Source organism: Clinocottus analis, unplaced genomic scaffold (assembly GCF_023055335.1).
Source record: "Clinocottus analis isolate CAN_PGR_092001 unplaced genomic scaffold, fCliAna1.0.p SCAF_3, whole genome shotgun sequence".
Classification (NCBI taxonomy): domain Eukaryota; kingdom Metazoa; phylum Chordata; class Actinopteri; order Perciformes; family Cottidae; genus Clinocottus; species Clinocottus analis.
Genome location: NW_027176042.1, coordinates 23,151,714 through 23,175,035, shown reverse-complemented (window position 1 = coordinate 23,175,035; position 23,322 = coordinate 23,151,714). Strand labels below are relative to the sequence as shown.

The window sequence follows — 23,322 nt, the reverse complement described above, 5'->3', positions numbered from 1 at the left end:
AAATGTATCTATATATAGTTACGTATCTTTCTTTATATATAGATATATCTATATCGCATTTATTGGACTGCTTGTGGTCGCAAAATTGTCCAATATTTATTTTTATAACTTGCATCAAATATGTATATGTAAATATCTATATTTAGCTCTTTTCCCTACATACAAATATTACATTATTATTGTTACCAAACAATGGAATCTTTGAGTTTCATTTTGTAAGTCTAATAAGTATAGTTTGTCATGATGAATTTATTCAACACGACTCTGTGGCGTCATTTCATACTGAGACTGCAGAACCGACGTGTTGTAGTGCCGCGTTCAGGTGACCCCGGTTATTTTTTATTCTGGTGCATCGTTCAATCGGACCCAAGCAGAGATGACGTCAGAGCAAGTCTGGCTCAAATCGGACACAAATCTAACCAGCATGCATTGCGCGCCGATCGCCGGTGATCCATTCCTTTGAGAGCTGCTCATCTCGAACGGCCCTGTTGTGTCAGTGAGCTTTGCTTTCAAACCTTAAATAACGTAAACATTCGCACAAATACAATAACGAAACTTTATTATTTTTGTTTTCGGGTTGTTTTTCTCCGAAGAGTAATTTTAATTTACTTGAGATTAAAAAAATAAATAAACGGCAGATTTACTGAAAAGGGGGGAACTATCGGAAAGGGCCGGCCGTTCCTCACCGGACACAGATTCGGTAACACCGCAGCGTCCTACAGCAAAACAAATCCGACTATGGAGTTCGAGAATGAATGAAACCAAAGTTTGACAAACTGAGTCCTTTAGAAAGAAAGTAACGCGCCAACGCGAACAGGTGACCCCGCACAGGACCCCGCAGGACTCGGGACCATGCAGGCCGAGTTTCGGGCTCCGCGGAGACGCGCACGTGTGCACGAGGAGTACGTGGCCCCGCTGCCCGTGAGCCGCAGTCCGGAGGAGCGGTGCGACTTCCGGGCGGAGCTCATCAACCAACACGTGCTGGTCTGTCACCCGGACCACATCCAGAAGATATACAACCAGGTCTGAGTTAGTCCACATCCGGTGAAACCAGTCAGCTTACATGTAATAATGATATTCATAACTTCACAATGTCCAATATTCAAAAGGCTATACAAACATATCCATAAACTTGTAAAGTGAAATTACAACGCAGTTTTGTTTAGACTGCTCTCTGCTATGTCCATGTGTATGGCCTTGAGATTTTACTGTACAGTTTTGGAGAAAATTGACTTCAAAGTGGCTTACATGTCAGTCCACATTGCGTGACACCAGGTCGGGCTCAGTCCACATCAGGGTCTTGTCTTGTTCCAGGGTTACTTTGGGAAAGGCGTCCTGTCCAGAGCGAGACCGGACCACAGCATCTCTGACCAATGGGAACGTGAGTTCACGCCGTGACCTCATCACCAGTCTCATCCAATCAGTGCTGTTCATTGCAGTCAGCCACTGTCTGGTTTTGTTACAGAGCACGAAGGTTTGTTCCTACCTGTCATCTCACAGTCCAGGTGAGTGACATCAAATCCTGTCCGTTCACATGATGACATCACATCCTGTCTGTTCACATGATGACATCACATCCTGTCTGTCCGCATGATGACATCACATCCTCTCTGCTCTGTGTTACTCATCTTCCTCTTCCTCTTCTACAGATATGAAGAGCTCCTCGGGTGGGCGAGGTCCGCTCTCTCTGCTCGGGGATTGGATGAAGACGCTGTCAATCAAACCCTGCTCAGCCTCTCTCAGCCCGTCGGGATGGAGGACGTGAGAAGGGAGGAGATTGCAGGGGAGGAGCCAGGACCCGACGGGGGGGCCCGCCCCCACACAAAGAGGCCGCGGCCGGGGTCAGAGGTTGAGCCGGAGGTCGAGCCGGAGTCCAAGAGAAGCTGCAGGTATAGTGGTTCTCTTCACTGTCACCAAGCTCCAATGAAAAAACTCCTAATTTAAAACTCTGCTTTGTGCACACACAAATACACACAACTCAGAAACCAGAACATCACACTTTTAACATCAAGTGGTTGTTCTGCTAAATTCGGCATGTTTTATTATTACAAAATAATTCTATTTGTTGGGTATAAATCTAGTTGTTGTTACGTTTTCCTTTGTTGTTAAGAAAGGAGTCTGACAATTAATTAACATTTCAGGCCGGGCCCGCAAAACCACGAGCTCAACCCTGATCCTCGTCCGAGCTCAGACCAGGAATCTGACGTTGACCCTGACCTCAACCCAGACTCTGACTCAGACTCTGACTCTGATCCTCATCCTGATCCTGATCCTTTGGTTCCTGGTCCTGGTTTTGTCCTCGTTGTCTCTGACAGTAAAGTGAGTCTGCAGACTTTTATCTTTATCGTTATCTTGACTTTGACCTTCTCACTCGGGACGACAAAGTGACTTAATGGTGTTTTAAACCTCAAACTATTAAAGTTCAAAGATATGCAAGTGTGTGTAATCAGTGTGTGTGTGTGTGTGTGTGTCTGCAGGAGTGTGGGGAGGTCAGGGAGGTCCGGCGGACTCCTTTCTCTCTTACAGAGTACCTGCAACTCAGTCTGGAGGAGGTAACGCACCAACGCGCCCACTAACCGTCACATTAGTTAGACTTTTTGTCTTCAGCTTGTCTCTGTCTATAAATACTACATTGCCCATGAGCCTCGGCTGTTGGCGGATTCAGATGGCGATCTGATTTGTACCTGAATGGTTGAAGGTTGTTAAAGGGTCACTCTGTAAACTCGGTCAGACTGTCGGTCACCTGTGCGTTACCTGTCGCCGCACCTGAAGCTGGAAAGCTAGGGGGCGTGACCTCTTCATCAGATGTCTGTCTGTCTGCACCTTCAGGCGTTCTTCCTGGTCTACAGTCTAGGCTGTCTGTCTGTCTACCTGAACCAGGTAACTGTCTGACTTCCTGTTTCTACATTTTGATTCCACGGGTCAATAAATACTAAATATATAACTTCCTTTTCACTTATTTGATGACGTCACCGTGTCCTCTCCTGTGATTGGACAGGAGCCCCTGTCAATCATCCAGCTGTGGCGAGAGTTCCGCTCCCTGAGGCCCGACTTTGTTAGCTCGTTCGCGGCCTATCAGCACTGTCGAAGCAGGGGGTGGGTCCCTAAAGGAGGGGGCGGGGCCAAGTACGGCGTGGACCTCAGTAAGAGAAACACACACACACACACTCTCTCTTTGATACAGTTTCCCTGTAAGAGTTAGAAAACAGGTCCATGATGCTGCGGTGTCTTAGGTGACTTGAACACAATATTGACAGCTGTCAATCAACAGAGCACAGGGGGCGGAGCCTAAAGATACACATTCAGTATGTCACAATTTACAAGAGTCTCTTTTTTGTGTGTTTTCAGTGTTGTATAGGAAAGGACCACCTTTCTACCATGCCAGGTAACACACACACCGACACACAACCAAGTCTGAACCCTCAAACTAAAATAATGTCGGGATTTTTTTAGACTTTTTTTTTTAATGAAAACTTTTCGTCCGCAATTGCCAAAAAGTCTCAAAAAATAATTCTCATCAACGTCGTCATTGCCTCCTCTTCCTGTAGTTATTCGGTTGTAATTGAGCGGGTCGACGATGCCTTCAAGGGCTCGCCGTTGCGTCCGTTTTCGTGGCGTTCTCTGGCAGCTCTCAGCAGGATCACCTCCAACGTCTCCAAGGTAACGAGTCCAAGTCCGATGTCGTGTCGGGTGAGATTTTTGTTTTGATGTGTGTTTTTTTTATTTCTTCTTGTTTATTTTCACAGGAGCTAATGCTGTGTTACGTCATCCATCCAGCCGACCAATCGGAAGCTGATCTGGCCTCGCCCGTCTGTCTGAGCAGACTGAAGGTTCAGGTAGATGACAGGAAGCGGCGGCTATTCGACAAGTCAAATTATTAATTAGTTGGTTGACCATAAAGATGATGTGCGTGTGAAGTCGTGGTTGCTGATAATTTTCGTGCCGTATGGACCGATTCATTCAGCTTTACATGAAATGTTCATCAGCTGTAATGAGAAATGCCGTCGAGGATCACGTTCGATCAGACAAAAGAGGAAACTGAATGAAAAGAGGTGTTTTCTGTCAACAGGAAGTGATCGTCAGCCGGTGGGTTTCCTCTAGAGAGCGAACGGAGCACGACGACGACATCTGATTGGCTGACGGGGAAACTGATGCTGTCACCGTGTGATGTCCCAAAGAGACGGAGGACATCAGCCAAAAGAGGAAGAGATAATTTTTTTGTCCTTAAGGATTCAGAAACAGGAAGACAACACAAAATGTTTAAGTGTCCCTGAACACAGCATGAGTCCTCACAAGCAGTTAAAGACCAGCATGAGTGTGTGGAGCGCCTGCAGGTTGTGTGACTTGAACATTATTTTATTTTTTTTAAATAAATTAAAGAGATGCACAACTGTGTCGTCTCTAATGTTCCCCAAGTCTGTAATGTGCATTAGCACATTACTGTGAGGGTTATTTTACTTCCTGTGCTCTATTGGAATGACGTAAAGATATTTGTGTTGCCAAGCAAACAAGAATAATGAACGACGAAAATAAAACTGATGATTATAATGGAAGCTGGTCATCTCATAATAATAATAACCCATTTCCACAACTGTGATGAAAAATAAATAAAGATCCTGGCAAGTCATTGAGATATTTTATCAAAAATATAGTATCTCATAATTATGACTTACTGTGTTATTAAACCAACCAAAAATAGGCTGAAAATAACTTTTGGTGTCTTCCGGACCGGCTTTTGTCAGCACCACAGTACTGGAACTGTTGTTGAAATGTACTCTACAAATAGCCTTGCCTTATTTTACTAATATAATTATTACTCAGTATCTCATTATTACTTACCATCGTAATCATGATTTAGTATCTCATTTATTACTTAATATCTCATATTTACGACTTACTATAATTATTACTTACTATCCCATCATTATTACTTAGTATCTCATAATTATTACTTAGTATCGTATATGTATTACTTACTATTCCATTATTATTACTTAATATCTCATCGTTATAAATTAATATCTCATAATGATTACTTAGTATCTCATCATTATTACTTAATCTCATAATTATTACTTAGTATCTTATGGCTGAGGCGGAAATGGGTGTCAGTGGAACGGATACAGTCGGGCCAGAAGCTACCGCTTTGTTATGATCTCGCGGCAGGAAGATCTCGCGATAACAGCGCAGTTCCCTGCAGCGCCATTTAGAGCACGGTGCGTGTCGTCGCGAGGGCAAAGATTGAGAAGCGACTATTTAGCCGGAGGACCGCTCATCAAAACCCCAAGAGCCGCTGTTTGTCCGGGTAAGACTCCGCTGGGCCCCGGTGCTCTGACGGTAACGTTGGATGCCGGGAAAGTTCGGTACCGGGAACGTTAGATAACGGATCGTCGTTCCACAGCCTTTTGAAGCTAGCAGCTAGCTGTTAGCGCGACACTGCGCATGCGCGTTAAGCGGATTTAACCTCCGGGCTGAGCGACTCTTTGTCAGGTGACTTTAGTTAAAGTATCAAAGTACTCCGAATATATGAGGCTATATGTATTGAAGTCGTATGACCATTAGGTAAAGTATTATGAGCATCAAAATACTCCGAATATATGAGGCTAGTTGTATTGAAGTACTATTAACATTAGTCAAAGTATCTTGAGTATCAAAGTACTCAGTACTTCAATACAAATAGCTTCATATACTCTATTAGTATTATCAATATCAAAGTATTTAGACTATAAGAAGCTATTTGGTTTTCTTCAAGTATTATTTATTTCAGCCACAGTATTGAGTAGCAAAGTAGATCATACAAAGTATTTAAGTAAGTTAAGTATAATTAGCCGTACCCAACATAGTAAGTATCTAAATGTAAATATAATACAACATTAGAACGGTGGTGTGTTTGATTCGAGAGTTTTTATTTATAATTTATTCTCCATATTTCTACACTTGTTAATTGTTTGTGTGCAGACCAGCAGCAGGATGGCTGATGACCTGGACATCGAGGCCATGCTGGAGGCTCCATTCAGAAAGGTGAGACTCACCTGGTCTACACTGGTCCTCACCTGGACTCCACTGGTCCTCCCCGCTCACCTAGAACCAACATCCCATTGTGTCAAGTCTCTTGAGTCTTTCATTTTCATGTGGTGCATCAACCTCAACATGTGTGTTGCATCCTGCGTCCTCACGCTGTTCTCTGTCCACCTCAGGAGGACCTAAAGAACCAAAGCCCCAACGGACCGGAGGAACGCACGAAGAGGTAAAAACACCTGTCTGACCGTCTGTCTCACCACAGCGTTACAGCCAGTTAAACAAGTTCCGCTGTCGGGTCGTGCTCTGATTGGCTAACTGCGTGTCCGTCGCTCTGATTGGCTACCTGCGTGTCCGTCGCTCCGATTGGCTAACTGCGTGTCCGTCGCTCCGATTGGCTAACTGCGTGTCCGTCGCTCCGATTGGCTAACTGCGTGTCCGTCGCTCCAATTGGCTAACTGAATGTCCATCGCTCTGACTGGCTAGCTGTGTGTCCGTCGCTCTGACTGGCTCCTCTGCGTGTCCCCGACAGGAAGAAGCGCAGCCGCGACAGGAAGCGCAGCCGCGACAAGAAACGCAGTCGGAGCCGAGAGCGTAAAAGCAGCCGCAGCCGAGACACCAAGAGGAGAAGTCGCAGCAGAGAGCGTCGCAGCAGCAGAGAGAGGGGCGGGCGCTACAGAGACCACCACCAGCAGTGAGTAGGACGCTTCCACTTCTATCACTGACACTTCATGTTGTACTGATGACAGTTGTTGTTTTAGGTTTTTATATAGGAATTTCCCTAAAATTCCCATGGTTTTAATGTCACTACATATTCTGCTTGACTCCATATTTGTTGGCGTTTAGCTTTATTTTTTTTATCTTTAATTTTCAAATGAACTGGCGGCTAGCTGCATCCTAATAAAAGATCTACCTGTCCCGATAAATAGCGACGCATATTTCTACATTTTATTTTGTGTTTCCAGCCGCAAGCGGTCAAAGAGTAAGAGCCCCGTCAGGAAGGAGAAGAGTCCTCTCAGGTGAGCTCACGGGGAAACGCTGTTGAGCGACAGCTAAGCACGCTGACGTTTGTGTGACTGATGGCTTATTGTGTGTGTGTGTGTGTGTGTGTGTGTGTGTGCGTGCGTGCAGGCAGCCCGTCGATAACCTGACTCCAGAGGAGCGGGACGCCCGGACGGTGTTCTGCATGCAGCTAGCCGCCAGGATACGACCTCGAGACCTGGAGGATTTCTTCTCTTCTGTCGGGAAGGTAAGCGCTTCACAACGCCCCCTTCGCTACAAGCCGCGACTACCTTCGGTGGTTGTTCCCGCTGTAGCAAGCTAGCGCTGCTGTTAGCTCTCTGCTGTAGCAAGCTAGCGTTGCTGCTACCTCCCTGCTGCTGCTACTGCCCGCGTCGGGCGCGGAGCCGGGGCTGGTCCCGATACTTTCGGTGGCTGTCCCAGCTAGCAGGACTGCTAGCTGGGACAGCCACCGACGGTAGCAGCAGCTTGTAACCCGACTTTTACGGTAATGTGAAACACTCAAATGTCTTTTAAGCATTTATGAAACAGATACTTGGAATAAAGAGTCATACACGCATTAGTTTGTATCTGGCGTCACCCGTTGGTTTGTGGACCGCGGCTTTAATGCCTCGAGTTTAGCGATTTCGCTGTACAGCCACACACGCACAGGAAGTAAAACTTGTCTTCACTTCCTGCTCTTCCTCTGAACGCCCGCTCGCTCTGGAAATTCAAACCAGTTTGAGAGCTGGGTGTTTTCTCGGCTTTTGTTCTGTTATTTCCGTGATTGGCATCATGACCGGACAGTCGGCGCGTTGATGGCGGTCGGCGTGCTTAACGGACGCTTTCGTTGCCTTCCGCAGGTCCGGGACGTAAGGATGATCTCGGACAGGAACTCCCGCAAGTCGAAGGGCATCGCCTACATCGAGTTTGTGGAGACCAACTCGGTCCCTCTGGCCATCGGGCTGACGGGGCAAAGGCTGCTGGGAGTTCCCATCATCGTACAGGCCTCGCAGGTAAACACTCTCACACACGCATGGCGGTATTTATACCACAATAAATATAAAGTTTGAGTCAAGTAAGTGTGTGTGTGTGTGTGTGTGCAGGCAGAAAAGAACCGAGCAGCAGCAGCTGCCGCCGCCGCCAACAACCTGCAGAAGGGAACGTCGGGACCGATGAGGCTGTACGTCGGCTCTCTGCACTTCAACATCACGGAGGAGATGCTGAGAGGGATCTTTGAGCCGTTTGGACGGGTAGGACACACATGCACACATGCGCGCACACACACATATGCAATGCATGTAAAATCGGTGGGTGAGACGAGCGGTTTGCGTTTTGTTGCGTCTTCACAGATTGAGAGCATCCAGCTGATGATGGACGGCGACACAGGAACCTCTAAAGGCTACGGCTTCATCACTGTATGTTTTAAATGTATTGTCTTCATCAGCCTCACTTTTCAATTATTGATCCTATTGGTCCACAAATAGAGACGTTAATCCATAACAGTGTCTCGTAATCTGGTGTGTCGTCTTCACAGGAGTCTCTTTGTTACTAACTTCCTGTTACGCCTGCATGCATCTGTCCCTTCCAGTTCGCAGACGCCGAGTGCGCTAAGAAAGCTCTGGAGCAGCTGAACGGCTTCGAGCTGGCGGGTCGGCCCATGAAGGTCGGCAACGTGACGGAGCGGAACGACTCCTTCTCCTCGTTCCTCGACAGCGACGAGCTGGAGCGCAGCGGCATCGACCTCGGGACCACCGGGCGCCTGCAGCTGATGGCCCGGCTCGCCGAGGGTGAGACGCGTGACTTACACGCACATCCGCCTGCAGACGTGCAGCACCCGCGACATCCACCTTTTAATGTGTGTGTGTGTGTGTGTGTGTGTGTGTGTGTGTGTGTGTGTGTGTGTGTGTGTGTGTGTGTGTGTGTGTGTGTGTGTGTGTGTGTGTGTGTGTGTGTGTGCAGGTACTGGTCTGCAGATGCCTCCCGCTGCTCAGCAGGCTCTGCAGATGAGCGGAGTCATCGCTTTCGGAGCCATGGCCGCCGTGTCAGGTACGCTCTTTCTGCACGCTACACCTGTGTAGATGAACTACAGAGTTTCGTATGAGTGTGTGTAAACGTAACAAGATGGATTTAAATGTTTCAGCTGCTATGAATCCAACCCTCAACATGAACTCTGGACATATGAGTCTTCCCTCTCAGCCGCTCGCCACACACTGCTTCCAACTGTCCAACATGTTCAATCCCAAGTTGTGAGTACACCTGTCCGTCTCTACACCTGTCTACAATACTCTCTTTATATATGGCTATGTTTGATATTATCATCTGTTTTTACATACTCAATGCATCATTGTGGGTTTCAGTGAGGATGTTCCTGGTTGGGAGATGGATATCCAGCATGATGTCATCGAGGAGTGTAACAAGCACGGAGGAGTCGTTCACATCTACATCGACAAGAACTCTGCTGAGGTACACTTGACCTCTGACCTCGGTGTTTACAAAGGAAGGCAGAAGAGTGCGGCTAACGCAGGCGCTGTAGACTGGCCGGCTAACGTAGGCGCTGTGGAGTGCGCGGCTAACGTAGGCGCTGTGGAGTGCGCGGCTAACGCAGGCGCTGTGGAGGTCGCGGCTAACGCAGGCGCTGTAGAGTGGGCGGCTAGCGCGTAGGCGGCTAACGCGCAGCCGCTGTAGAGTGGCCGGCTAACGCAGGCGCTGTAGAGTGCCAAGAATCTGACTGGTTTCCTTAAATTCCCTGTTTTCTCTGTGGTCTGGTTCAAGTTGGTTTCAATGGTCATTCAACTGGTTTTCTCCTCGTCTAATTACCTGAGTTCAGTTTCTTACCTATATCTGTGGGCTTATAGGTGTGTGAATGTCTGTAATGTGCGACCTTTGACCTCTGCCTGTTTTCAGGGGAACGTTTACGTCAAGTGTCCGTCTATCCCGGCCGCCATGGCCGCGGTCAATGCTCTCCACGGACGATACTTTGCTGGTAAGCGGTCTCGCCGCATGGCGCCTGTGCTCTCTGCTGTGGACCAATCAGAGAGCAGCTGTGATTGTCTCACTTGTTTTTTTTTACAGGTAAGATGATCACGGCGGCCTACGTCCCTTTGCCTACCTACCACAACCTGTTCCCGGAGTCCGCCGTCACCACTCTGCCGCTGGTCCCGCCCCCGCGACGGTGACGAACCAACGACGCTACCACCGGATTGGACACTGGACTCTCTCTCATATTGGTCGACACGGACGAGTCAGTTTCACTTCTGTTCATCAGGTCTGAAAGGAGGAACGCCGTCTCTTCCTTTTCTTTCCTGTTTTACTTCCTGTTCATTCTCATTAGAATTTCCTGGGCGTGGCCTGTTTTGTGTATCGTCCAATGATTGAGCTCTGTGAGCTGTGAGGAGGCCGGCTGATGATGGTGTCAGCTGATTGGTTGGTTTGAACCCGTTTGGTATTAAGGTGTTTTCTAAGAATTTGATTTTGTAAAATCCTTTATTAAATTTTATTTTGAAGTCACTGACAGCTGCTGTGTCCTTTTTGTTTTTTTTTTATATATATTATGCTCACTGAGAATACTGCATTGTGATTGGCTGTAACAGGACACCTGTGATCAGGTGTCACAGGTTAGTTATATATATGTAGCTCCACATAAAATAGTTTGATATGAGATATCTATTTTATACAGTTTCATTTTCACTTTTCTGGAAAGTTTATATAATGTATACAAATGATCAATATTTGTTATTAAAAAACAAATATACGTAAATGTAGACCAGATGAATAAATAGAATAAAGGCATTAATCCAGTTTGAATTGTGTCATGGTCACACTGAGTAAAATATTACCATAACAATGTACTCATTATGCCAAAAGGCCTTTTCAGAGAAATGGTGAAGCTTTCAAGGTCTTAAAGTGTTTTTTTAAAGTGCATTTCATGTATACAAGATAATCTGAACAAAGTATTGTGCACCTGGATTAAAAACACATCCAGTGGTACTGCCCTTATTTAACAACTTTATCATAAAGTACATGTCGAGATAAATCGTCGTAACTGTGGGGCTTTTAATTTAAAATACTGCATCAGATTTAGTGCGAAAAGGGGAAATTCAAGTACCTAAAATTCAACGACAAACCAACCAAAACTTTATTATTCAAGGTCAAACGACATAGAAACAGATAAGCATGTAACAAAACTTCACAGTAAAAAGTTAACGCCTGATTTAAACGCTTTAAAAAACAACCTATTTTTCTCACAACTGCTCAGTCTTTGTTGAAGCGTTTTTTAAAGCTCGGGCTCGTTCAGGTGGATGACGGTGATGGTGATGTCATCGCGGTACCTCCTGGCCACCTCTGGGGGCAGACTCAGCATCTTGGCCAGGCGGTTCGGCGCCACCGCTCCGTACCCGTCGTCCCCCAGCGCGTGCCTGAGCAGGTGGGTGGCGCCGTTCTGGTCCTCCAGCACCGACAGAACCCGCCCCTTCCTGTCCAACAGGAGGCGCTGCAGGCCGCCCAGTGTCGCGCCCACGCCGGGAATTATGGGTCTCTGCTGCTGAAGGCCTGCACAGCAATAAACCACTTCCACTGTTCACACTGCCAGTTAAACTGCTGTCACTCACTTTAACTGCTGTCTTTTACACTTCAACTGCTTTTATCATTCGCTATGTACAGCCGTCATTGTTTACACTTCAACAGCCATCTTCATTCACACTTCAACTGCTGTCATCATTCACTATTTAACTGCTGTTTTTTACACTTCAACTGCAATTGAAGTGTAGAGGAAGAACTCAGTTGAAGTGTGGACAAAGAAAGCAATTTAAAGGAAGAAAACAGTTGACGTGTAAATGATAACAGTTGAAGCACAAATAAGGAAAGCAGTTGAGGTGAAAAGGATGAAAGCAGTTGAAGTGAAAAGGATGGAAGCAGTTGAAGTGTGGAGGAAGAAAGCAATTTAAAGGAAGAAAACAGTTGAAGTGAAAAGAATGAAAGCAGTTGAAGTGAAAAGAAAGAAAGTAGTTGAACTATAAATGATAAAAGCTGTTGAAGTGTAAATGAAGAATGCAGTTGAAGTGTAAATGATGATGGGTAGACTTGCTTACCTGTCAACTGTTCCCCCAGCAGCTGGACGACCGTCTGTCGGTGCATCAGCTCCCAGAGTCCGTCGGTCGCCAGCACCAGGAACTTGTCTGCAGGTGTGATGCGGTGCAGCGTGACCTCCGGCCGGGCGCTCAGGTAGGGCGGGGTCAGGTAGTGCGGCGGCTGCGTCCGGAACGCCTCGCCGACCGCCGACAGGATGTCCGGCCGCGTTTCGTGGACGCGAGAGAGCATCTCCGCGCCCCATTTGAAACGGACGTCGCCGAACGCCCTGAAGGGCAGCAGCAGACCCAGCAGGCGGTCGTGACGGACCACCGTCCTCCGCTCTGACGGCGGGTGTTCCCCCAGAATCCTTTGCAACTCGTCCGGGTTCTGTGCGTTGTGGTCGTTGGTCAGGCTGACCGCCGTCCAGCTCCCGTTGGGCTCCTTGACGCCCAGGACGGCCCGGCTGTCGCCCAGGTTGGCCAGGTGCAGGACGCCCTTGGACACGTGGGCGACGCAAGCCGTGCAGCCGGACAGCGCCACCCGGAGGGCGGAGGACGGAGACAACGCCTCCCCAGAGAGGGACACCCGTCTGTGGAGAGAGAGCGATGGTTCACCTGGTGACGAAAAAAGCTAAAAGCAGCGAATTAAAACAGTGGATTCAGCAGCAAACTGTCCACCTGTACGTAAAGAGCTTCTTTCTGCGACTCCTCTGGTTGTATAGAAGTCTATGCTTCATATGTTAAAGCTGCATTCTCTCTCCTGACCACCACGGGGCAACTCCTCTGGTTGTATAGAAGTCTATATAAATGACTCTACTTCTCTCTTGATGTATTCCCTCAGTAAACATTGTAAACATGAGTTTATGTCTCAATCTCTAGTTTCAAGTCTTCTTCTATACAGCATGATGTTCATTTAGTAAATTATGGTCATTTAGAGTCAAACAGACCATAAAGCAGGCGGCGCTTTAGGGCGGGGCTTACTCTGATTGACAGGTCTCTACGTCACTTCTCCACAATCCAATTATGGTCACTTCTGTTCATTGGTTGTGGAAAAACAACATGACAATGGCCATAATCCAAGATGGCGACGACAAAATTGCTCAACTCAAGGCTTCTAAACCACAAACCAACGGGTGACGTCATGACGATTACGTCCACTTCCTAAACACAGTCGATGGTTTTTGTCGTGAAAAAGAGGCGACGCTTGTTTTGACGAACTGCGACAGTGAAGGAGTTTGACCATAAGATGAGGACCTGGGTGAAGACATGGACAGGTGGACCTGAGCCTCCACGGACAGGTCGTAGTCCAGGCGGCAAAAAGCGTTGACCAGCGCTGATGTCAGCCTGCAACCCTCCTGCAGCCAATCAGAGAGGAGACAGGCGATGACATCACAACATTCATAGCCGTGTTCTCTTCCTGTAGCGTAAAGATTAGAGACCGTGCGGCTGCGTGACGTAGTGGTAAGATTTGGTGTACTGGTCTGGTCTTTGGTGTACTGGTCTGGTCCAGTCTTTGGGGTACTGGTCTGTTTTTTTGTGTACTGGTTTGGTCTTTTGTGTACTGGTCTGGTCTGGTCTGGTCTTTGGTGTACTGGTCTGGTCTGGTCTTTGGTGTACTGGTTTGGTCCGGTTTTTGGTGTACTGGTCTGGTCTGTTGTGTACTGGTTTGGTTCGGCCTTTGGTGTACTTGTCTGATTTGGTCTTTGGGGTACTGGTCCGGTCTTTGGTGTACTGGTCTGGTCTTTTGTGTACTGGTTTGGTCTGGTCTTTGGTGTACTGGCTTGGTCCTGTATTTGGCTTATTATGAACCGGTTTGATCCAACCCTACCTGCTCCTCCTCCTCCTCTTCCTCCTCCTCCTCTTCACCCTCCAGTCTCTCCTGCCAGTAGTTCCGGAGGCTGTGGAAGGAGGCTTCTCCGCCGTCGGTGCCGTTGTGGTCTTGCGGGTGCTTGTGCCACTCCAGCAGCGGCGTCACGGCCCGTTCTTCCTCCACCGCGCGCTCGATCTCCGCCAGCGTCCTCAACGGTAGCGTCGCCACGGCGATGTAGTAGAAGAGCCTCTGGCTGACGGCGCGGGCGCACGACGTCCCGGCGTGGCCGTCGAACACGCCGAACAGCACGCCGCCGCCACGGCCCGGCAGGCAGGTGGCGCTGCTCCGGCGGTCCTCGCTGGGGTGGTTGGATGGCAGCATGTTGCTGTGGAAACCCAGGACGCCATGGGAGGCGGGGCCTCTGGGCAGGGTGTGGCTATATTCGTTGGCCTGGTAACAGAAGAGAGGGGGAGCGAGCAGTAGTTTGATTGGTTTGTTAGATTGACCACCTTGAATTACAGATCTGGCTCACCTTTAAGATGCGGTTGATCTGAGCTGGGCTCATTGGCTCCACCCCCTTCTCTGTCCTGTACTTCCTGCTCTTACTGCATGCTGGGTAATGGAGTCTGAGGAGCTCAGGGGGAGCAGAGGTAAAAGAGTGCTGGAGCTCAAATCTGCAACGGCTACTGAAGGTTCCTGTTCTTCCCAGCATGGCCACTTCCCGAGAGAACCAGCAGAAGAACCAATAGACGGAAACCTGTAGGAGAACCAAGAAGAAACAACAAAGTGAAACTTTGAGGAGAACCAACTGAGTAAAACCCGAAGGAGAACCAGAAGAAGAACCAATAGACGGAAACCTGTAGGAGAACCAAGAAAAACCAACAAAGTGAAACTTTGAAGAGAGCCAACCGAGTAAAACCCGAAGGGGAACCAGAAGAAGAACCAGCAGAAGAACCAATAGACGGAAACCTGGTGGAGAACCAGCAGAAGAACCAATAGACGGAAACCTGGAGGGGTGAGCCAGCAGAAGAACCAACAAAGAAAAAACTTTGAGGCGAACCAGAAGAAGAACTAGCAAAGGAACCAAAAATAAGCAATTTTTGCTCATCAAGACAAGACGCCATACAAGTTTCTGGAAAGTAGAACCGTACTTTAAGGAGAACAAGAAGGAGAACCAGCAGGAGAACCAGCAGAGACGGACTCACCGTCACCTGATATGATCTTTTGTCTTTGTTCTATGTTCTGATTTGTTTTACAAAAAGCCGCACGGTCTTCACTTCCTCCTGACGTCAATGTCGTGGCTCTATAACCTGAAGGTGAGATTAGGGAAGCTCAAAACTCACCGCGTGTTTAATTCCCGGTTAACTCTTCATCTTAATCCACAATTCAGTCGACAGTGTCTGGTTCTTGTCCCTCAAAGCCGATCAGTTCTCTTCATGCAGGTGTGCTGTTGAAGGTTGTTTGTATATTCAGTCGTCGTCAGTGACCTTTGGCGGCTTTCATGTCTCACACAGTAATCAGTGATCCATAAACCTGCCGCTGCAGGCCGTAAAGACCAACCCCCCCTCACTGTGATGGCGTTCAGAGATTATTAAAAAACAGAATCATATGATTCTACACTTGTAGTATAACTATAACTATGTCCAGAGTGTGACTTAAGCCAATTTATTTGGCATAAAAGTCAAAAGACGATGTGATTCAGGCAATTTTACAAGCTTTTCAAGATGGCCTTTTGAAGTTAACATTTAAAATAGCAATTTATTAGCATTTTTGTCAATGAAAATCTCACTGGAAGACAATATTAGTGATCAATACATAGTTTGAGCGGTATTACAGTAATGCCTGTAGTGCAGTGTCTAGAGGCAGCTTGTGCACCCGTCTTACGTTTGGTCAAGTTTTGTGTTTTCTGAAAAACATTAAACATTATTTTCAGAAGGTGACGCAAATAAAAGTTTCATTGTTATTTTCATTGAGCATTACCAATTAGAAATACCCAAACATGAAATACATGAATGAAAAATGAGGTGATCTTGCGGCTGAAACTCTGCTGTTTCAACACATGGAAGAAATGTTTTAAATGTTGAAATACTGACAGAAAATCAACTGTCGGAGGAGTTAAAGTTAAAGTGAAATGGAAGAAATTAAAAATAATAATAATAATTCTCAATTAAACTACTTTTGAACAGAGATAAATGACCCAGGAGTCCACACATCACCTGACTCCCCCACACGATCGACTCACCTGTCTCAAGTTTGCTCATCAACCCTGCACTTACCTTTCACACCTGCTCACCTGCATCTCCAGTTTCATTCATTCCCAGCCAGAGCATTTTGGTTGCTATGAGAATTAGACTTTCCTGCAACCTGAACCTCACGCTGACTCTGACAGTTTGGATCTATACCTGCCTGTCTGCATACCTACATTGCTGCTAAACGGTGTCTGAACCTGTCCATATATCAAATATTGTCCAACTCCACATTTAAAATCATTTATTGAAGTGCAGCTGCACTGATGTCTTGAGTCCGGCCCTGTCACAGGTATTCACTGCAGACACAGTCTCTATAGAGTTAAAGGTGGTCAACTGCCTTAAAGAAAATGCATGCCGTCACTCAGATCAGAACAGGTTTCCCCAGAAAGACCGGTAGTTATCTACAAAGCCCACACTGTTTGGTGGACACCATCCTGACAATAGGGGTGGAATGTTGACATGCGGCTATACGTCTCATCAGTGACCGTGTTTGGGAGAGGGCCCGAGGAAACTACTGAATGCAAGATTGTTTTGGCGTAAGCACACACCGACTCCACATTGATTTGAGTTGAATTACAAAGTCGGGAGTCATTACAATGACTTACAATCTTACTGTATATACGTTCACCCTGAGCTCACAGATTTAAATAGGACTCAACGTCGCCCGCTCGGGCCTCAGAAATACATGTGACTGTGGTCTCTGGCTTCATTATCTTCACGTTTCTGACTAAGGAGCTGCTGACAACTAAAGTTGGTTTCTCAGCGGCTGTGTCGCTGAGTGGGGAGAACTTTTAGCTGACGCTTTTATCCAAAGCGACTTACAATAAGTGCATTCCACTCTGAGTACAAACTCAGAACAAGAAATTACCATTTCTTCAATAAAGTTAAACTACAAAGTGCTATCAGTAAGATATATTTTAGTGCTACTAAAGCAAAATGTTAGACACGTGAAGAGGTTGATGGTGCACAGTGAGCTGACTTCTGCTTCCTTCAGTCACCCACTGTCACAGCTGCTTGGGGCTGCCAGGGAACAGCTAACGCTAACAGAAGCTAAAGCTAACTGGTCCACAACGACTATGGGGATTGGGCTGGCTAATGTAGCTAGTCTAATCTTCGATAGTGCAGACCCAGTGAGACCTGCCTCTAGCCGAGCAAACAAACTACACTTATTACACGTAGCGTTAGTTATATTTAAAAGGAGGCAGGGGGATATCTAAACATGTGATACGCTGAGCAAGAGCGAGTAGGAGGGGACGCTATTGCGAGCAGCTAAGCTAAAGTAAGGTAGCTAATGTTCAGCCGAACAAACAATGTGAAGGTAAGACAGTTTGATGAGTCGAGTGTTTAAACGTTAAAGATGTAAAGCAGGTATGCAGCCGCTTGAACTGAAGAGTATCACACATTTAGCTTGGTTTATAGCCGGAGTTGAGACAAGTACGTTATCGGCTAACACGCACCACGGTGGCAACCGGAATTGAGACAATACGCTTTCCGGCGATGGTGCGTTCGAGGAAGCTGTAGTGACTCGGAATAGTGAGTGATTGCTGCAGTATTGATCTGGATGATCAGCAGGAAAGCACCAGAACGCAGAAATCACCCCCGATGACATTTCACCACGTTTCACTTTCGGTAGGTGTTGAGAGCTAGAGGAAAATGTGTCGAGTGGCTTGTCATTCCCGCTGGTTTATAAGTCTCATGACATCGCATGCAGTTTTTAACTAATAAATACATTTAAATTAAACAATGGATGAGATTATATGACAGATGGACACGAGGAAGTGGTATCTAAATGTGTTTAGTGTGTTCAGGTGTCATGCAACCTTTTGACATCGGGAATAAATTAACTTCATTGTTCAGAGAGAAAACATCACAGTTAATTTCCGACTGCAGTTGAATGCAGCAGGGCGTGTGCGTGGGTGAGGCGAACGACAGTCATGGCAGCCCGCACGTGGTTTTTTGTCATGCGAGTGAACTCGGCATTACGGTACGAGAGTCTGAGATCAGACTTCAAAATAAAAGCAAACTTCCGGTGAACGTGATGTTACGTCACATATATGCAATAAATCTGTAAATACAGACACATAAATGAATAATACTAAATGAGTGCAAGACGTACTATTAACTAAAATTAATACAATATACCACATGCAAAATGTATGCCAAGGAAGATGTTTTAGTTCCATTGTGTGAATACTTATGAATGAAAAGTACTTTATTAATCTCCAAGGAGAATTTTTTTTTTATTTTTTTTACCTGTATAATATATATTATAATCACACTACATGAGCCAATTTAACTTTACATTCAGATTAGATCTGAAAGGAAATGGTCAATAGTTACAAAATAATTTAATTTCAGATTAGGAGTAAAACACCTCAAAGTGTCGCTTAGACAAAATATAATTAACATTTCAAATGTTAAATAAAATTAATGAGGCATTTTTTTTATTAATTATTTTTTCACTCATTCATTTAGTTTAATTAATTAATGTATTTTCAGACGTGCTGTATGACCTTTTTTTTAATGAACGTGACGTGTCTTTTCGCGTTGACCGGAACCTGGCTCTTATTTTGAAGTCCGTTCTGACTCGCTCGTACCGTAATACCCGGAGCGCGCGCGTACCGAGGACACCGTGCGGGCTTGGCTGCAGTGAAGAACGCGTGAGGCGCAGAGGAGATAAGACTGAGTTGTTCTCTGACGGTCTGAGGTGAGTTTGAGCTCCGGACCGACCAGTACGTGTTGTTCCTCCCCGCAGCGGGCTCCCCGCCGCCGGACTGCGGTGCTCCTCCCCCCGCAGAATAGCGCACATGTCCTCGCGGTGGAGCAGACGGTAACCCGCAGCACCGGCCCTCTGGTGCTCCTCACCCGGTTCCCCTCACACACAGCCGTTAACCCGCAGAGCCGGAGGAGGGTCCGTTCACCCCGGGGCTTGAAACTGAGTTTGTCCCGGTGTTTAAATTCACTGGTTTAGTTATTTTTTATTATTTGGTTTATTCTCGTGTGCGCGAGGGAGACGTGTCGTAGGAGTGGCGTTTCAGGAGCAACGTCGACGAAACCAGGAAGTAAACACTTCGTTCTTTTTAGGGTTTATTTAAAGAACTATACATGGATCAGTTTAATGACACTTTACTCGCTGTTCGTTGAGACGCCGAGGACACTTAAGGAGGACACCTAGGAAACTTAGGGAAGACACTTCGAACACTTGAGGACACCTATGACACTTAGGGAGGCCACATAGGGACAACAGTTAGGGAGGCCACATAGGGACAACAGTTAGGGAGGCCACTTGGGGACAACAGTTAGGGAGGCCACTTAGGGACAACACTTACAGAGGACACCTAGGACTCCTAGGGAGGACACTTAGGACACTTAGGGATTGCACTTAGGACACTTGGAGGACAATAAGAAGAAGTTGGCGGTGGACGTATCAACGCTTGTTCAAAACACTTGTATCATTTATTCCAATTAAAACACCGAAGCTCTAAAAAAAAACAGAAACGGAGCACCTGAACGCATCAGATGTGTGTCATGTCCGCCTGTGGGTCTCTATGAATCTGTTTCTCTCAAGCTGTTTGTCTCAATCCGTCTGTTTTAATCTGTCTCTCAATCTGTCTGTCTGTCTTTGCAGCCGTTTCAAACATGAGCAATTCCGGGTGTTATAACTGTAATGGCTCTGGTCACATCGCCAGGAACTGTCCCAGCGGCGGAGGGCAAGGACAAGGGAAAGTTCGCAGAGGTGAGCCAATATTACATTTTTATTTTATTGTGAAAGGGTTCAGCTGTTCCCACAAACACTGGTTTGTGGTTCATGTACCTAGTTACTTTTTGACTCTAGGCAGATTAATTCATTAATCTAGTTTCAGTAATCCGTTAACTAACAAATGACTAATCATTTACTACCTCTTTACTAACCCATGACTCATACATTCAGTGTTTCCCCGGTTTACAGCTTCAGTGGAGTGACACAAACACCTAACCTTTTAGAAAGCAACCTATTTTTAGGCCCTTTTCTCAAATGTCACACCCAAACTAAACAGGGTGTATCTCTGCAACCACTAGGGCTATTTGAATAATGTTGATGTTATAATAAAAGGTACACATGTGAGATGTTGTTCAGATCTGTAAATATCAGTCTATATGTTACTGGTTAAGAGTAAATGAAGATGACACACAGAAAGAAATGATAATCACTTTCAGGATGATTATTTGTTTGAGATGATGCAGCTGTAAGGTCCAACCCTAACCCGAACTATAGCACAACATGTGAAGATTCAACATGTGAAGATTCAACATGTGAAGATTCAACATGTGAAGATTCAACATGTGAATATTAAACATGTGAACATTCTTTGATAAATGAAGCAGAACAAAGTTAGAGATGGTTTAGTACAGAGAACATTCAGGCGAGGTCTCATTGGGGCTCAATATGTCCATTGGGGGGGGCTATTTGAATTTTCTCATGTACCAAACCATATATTTCACTTGTATATTACTTATGCTGTTCAATGCACCCAATTACAGCAGTTTTTAGCTTTTTATTCATAAAACAAGCTATAATTTACAGTTTTGTACAACAATCGCTCAGTCTGCCCCCTAGGGGTTGTAGACTTGATACGTCCGCTCTCAATTAATGCTCAATGTTGAGTTTTGATCTGTTTTGAGAGACTCAACCACAGAAAAAATAATAATACATCCTAATATAATGTTAGAGGAAATACTGACTTTACTAAACGTGACTAAACTATTCCATAACTAACTTGCTGACTACAGGTTAGTCGCTGCAGGTTTGTGTAATCCTGCTGTAGTTGTGGGTTTCATTACTCCACTCAGTCCTAGACTAAAGGACGAGTCCAGGATGTAGATGCATTGTGATATTTATGCATAAAACTGTTTTAAAGTGATGGTATGCTGCGTTTATACCCCAAAAAGTTGTCAATTTTTTACGCCAGCAGAGTGCGCCCCCTTTCCGCCGCAAAATAACCACATATAGTCGAGTGAATATTTGGAACGCTTTTGATGTGAACGCAGCATTTAGAGGACCAGAGAGGTCACACATTGAACCAAACCGTGTCCTGATCAATGACTCGTCCCTGCAGATTGTTATAACTGCGGCACAACGGGGCACATCTCCAGAGACTGCCCCAATGCCCCCGACCGGAAGTGCTACAACTGCCAGAACCCTGGACACCTGGCCAGAGACTGCATGGAGCCCAAGAAGAATGAGCAAGAGATCAAGTGCTACAACTGTCAGAACATTGGTCACATCTCCAGAGACTGCCCGGAGCCCAAGAAGAATGACCGAGCGATGAAATGCTACAACTGTGAGACCTCTGGACACATGGCCAGAGACTGCCCCCATGCCAACAAGCAGAAATGCAACTCCTGCGGGGAACTCGGACACCTCCAGAAGAACTGCGAAAAGGTCAAATGCAACAGGTAAACAGCTGCAGATAAACTAATACTACAGGTAAACTCATACTACAGGTAAATTAATACTACGGGTAAAGTAATACTATAGGTGAACAGCTGCAGATAAACTAATACTTAAGGTAAACTGTTAGCTACGGCTAAACTGTTAGCTACGGGTAAACTCGTAGTTACAGGTAAACGTTAGCTACGGGTAAACGTTAGCTACGGGTTAACTGACAACTAAAAGTAAACTAACAGCTACAGGTAAACCAGTAACACTATTGTTGGCTTTGTGTGTTTTCTGCAGGTGTGAGGAGATCGGCCACATGGCGGTTGACTGCAGAAAGGAGTAGAACCGCTGTGCCTGTGGGAAGCCGGGTCACCTGGCCAAGGAGTGCACCATCGAGGAAACCACCTAGCACCTCATCTCTTCCCTCTTTATTCATTTCCTGTGAGCCTCCGCTTCTCATTGGCCCAGAGGGCTGTCAGTCAGCCTCACAGCAGCCAATCGGAGCAGGTGGATAAGGGAGCCTTAAAAAATAAGATAAAATACTTTCTTCTGCATTTTTAAGATACAAAACTGAATTTGGGCTTTTAGTTTGGTAGCACTGTCATGATGTGCAAAGCTTTGTTGAAGCATGTTGGTTTCTTTCTTTATAACACAGAGATTAACTTTATTTTCTTGTTCTGGTCCAAACCCAGTTTGTTGAAATAAATGTGATGGGCCCCGCCTACACTACACAGGGAAACAATGCAGCCAATCAGATCAGGGCACAGCAGACAACGTTAATAATTCCTAAATTAAAGGTGCGTTTGGAACCAGACGGATCGACTCACCGACGAGTACAAAAACTAATATTTTTTTAAATACACAATTTTAAGTCCGGAGAGTTAATGTTTTCACAAGAAAATCCAAATGTTATTTTTGTATATCACTCAGAGCTTCTGTAAAAATGTAATGTGGTTGTACTGCAGACTGTAAGTTTAACCTGACAATAAAAACCATGGAGGAGGAAGACGACGGAGCCGTCCATTTATTTCACAAGACACCAAGAGAAGTTCAGACCGGATTTATTTAACTGTCATTTATAAATAATGACCAACATGTTTTGAGAAAATAACTATTTTATTTTTATTGACCTTTAACAACAAGACTTTGTGCTTTACAAAAATATTAAAAAAAACATGAATGAATCCGATTACATGAAAGAGTAAAAGTTATACATTAAAAACATAGTCCTATGATTAATTTAAAAATAATTATGGTAAGTGAAAATGTTGATTTATAAGTTTAAAGTTGGACTCATAAAACTTTACAATTTTTCTTTTCTTGGCGTAAATGAGCTACCATAGAAATTGTAAACTAAAAACATGAATTTCCTTTAAAGGACTTGATTGTTTAAACATGTAAATAGTCATTAATAAATATATATATATATATATATATATATATATTTTTTTTTTTTAATTACAATATTTAATATATATTATTTATTATGAATAAATCTAATTTACGCGTTGGAACTTTGAAAAACTGTCGACTTGACATGTTTAAATAATATTAAATCACGTTTTCTCCACTAGGAGGCAACATATGGGCCTAAAAAAAACCTGATCTGAAATTAGGCACATTGGCTCATGAATGAGATTTTCTAGGGCTTTTATTTTGACATTAGACAGTGTCCTGATACTTTCAGAGGCCGCATGCTTCCAACATGAGGTATCAGTCTTCACACAATGGAAATACAAATGTTTCTTAAAATACATT

The 23,322-nt window shown here is 45.4% G+C and overlaps 4 protein-coding genes across 6 annotated transcripts; 3 read left to right on the top strand and 1 right to left on the bottom strand.

Annotated features, from left to right (window-relative positions):
* The first annotated feature begins 667 nt into the window (after nt 1-667).
* Nucleotides 668-4,374, top strand: tsen2 (TSEN2 tRNA splicing endonuclease subunit). 2 transcript variants are annotated; one of them, XM_068594600.1, is made up of 12 exons: nt 668-1,023; nt 1,315-1,381; nt 1,466-1,505; nt 1,650-1,889; nt 2,142-2,319; nt 2,478-2,552; nt 2,830-2,880; nt 2,999-3,143; nt 3,349-3,385; nt 3,549-3,660; nt 3,778-3,836; nt 4,070-4,374. In XM_068594600.1, the coding sequence occupies exons 1-11, from the start codon at nt 853-855 to the stop codon at nt 3,817-3,819; spliced, it is 1,158 nt and encodes a 385-aa protein (XP_068450701.1). In that variant the 5' UTR covers nt 668-852; the 3' UTR covers nt 3,820-3,836; nt 4,070-4,374. The 2 variants fall into 2 exon arrangements, with proteins under 2 accessions (XP_068450701.1, XP_068450700.1); XM_068594599.1 differs by having other exon boundaries at nt 3,747-3,836.
* Nucleotides 4,375-5,189: 815 nt separating this feature from the next.
* Nucleotides 5,190-10,514, top strand: LOC137796283 (RNA-binding protein 39-like). Its single transcript, XM_068594127.1, has 15 exons — nt 5,190-5,305; nt 5,959-6,021; nt 6,198-6,247; nt 6,551-6,712; nt 6,984-7,037; nt 7,150-7,267; nt 7,881-8,033; nt 8,124-8,270; nt 8,370-8,435; nt 8,609-8,807; nt 8,980-9,066; nt 9,161-9,266; nt 9,378-9,483; nt 9,925-10,003; nt 10,093-10,514. The coding sequence occupies exons 2-15, from the start codon at nt 5,971-5,973 to the stop codon at nt 10,194-10,196; spliced, it is 1,482 nt and encodes a 493-aa protein (XP_068450228.1). The 5' UTR covers nt 5,190-5,305; nt 5,959-5,970; the 3' UTR covers nt 10,197-10,514.
* A 623-nt stretch (nt 10,515-11,137) lies between these two features.
* LOC137796539 (pyruvate dehydrogenase [acetyl-transferring]-phosphatase 1, mitochondrial-like) lies at nt 11,138-14,608 on the bottom strand. The gene is made up of 5 exons (XM_068594531.1): nt 14,429-14,608; nt 13,915-14,346; nt 13,341-13,438; nt 12,108-12,676; nt 11,138-11,568 (listed from the first exon to the last, which is right to left on the bottom strand). Exons 1-5 carry the CDS (start codon nt 14,606-14,608, stop codon nt 11,294-11,296), a joined length of 1,554 nt encoding a protein of 517 aa, XP_068450632.1. The 3' UTR covers nt 11,138-11,293.
* Nucleotides 14,609-18,724: 4,116 nt separating this feature from the next.
* Nucleotides 18,725-22,570, top strand: LOC137795998 (CCHC-type zinc finger nucleic acid binding protein-like). 2 transcript variants are annotated; one of them, XM_068593628.1, is made up of 4 exons: nt 18,725-18,852; nt 19,774-19,881; nt 21,242-21,581; nt 21,862-22,570. In XM_068593628.1, the coding sequence occupies exons 2-4, from the start codon at nt 19,785-19,787 to the stop codon at nt 21,905-21,907; spliced, it is 483 nt and encodes a 160-aa protein (XP_068449729.1). In that variant the 5' UTR covers nt 18,725-18,852; nt 19,774-19,784; the 3' UTR covers nt 21,908-22,570. The 2 variants fall into 2 exon arrangements, with proteins under 2 accessions (XP_068449729.1, XP_068449730.1); XM_068593629.1 differs by lacking the exon at nt 18,725-18,852 and adding an exon at nt 19,051-19,207.
* Nucleotides 22,571-23,322: the final 752 nt, after the last annotated feature.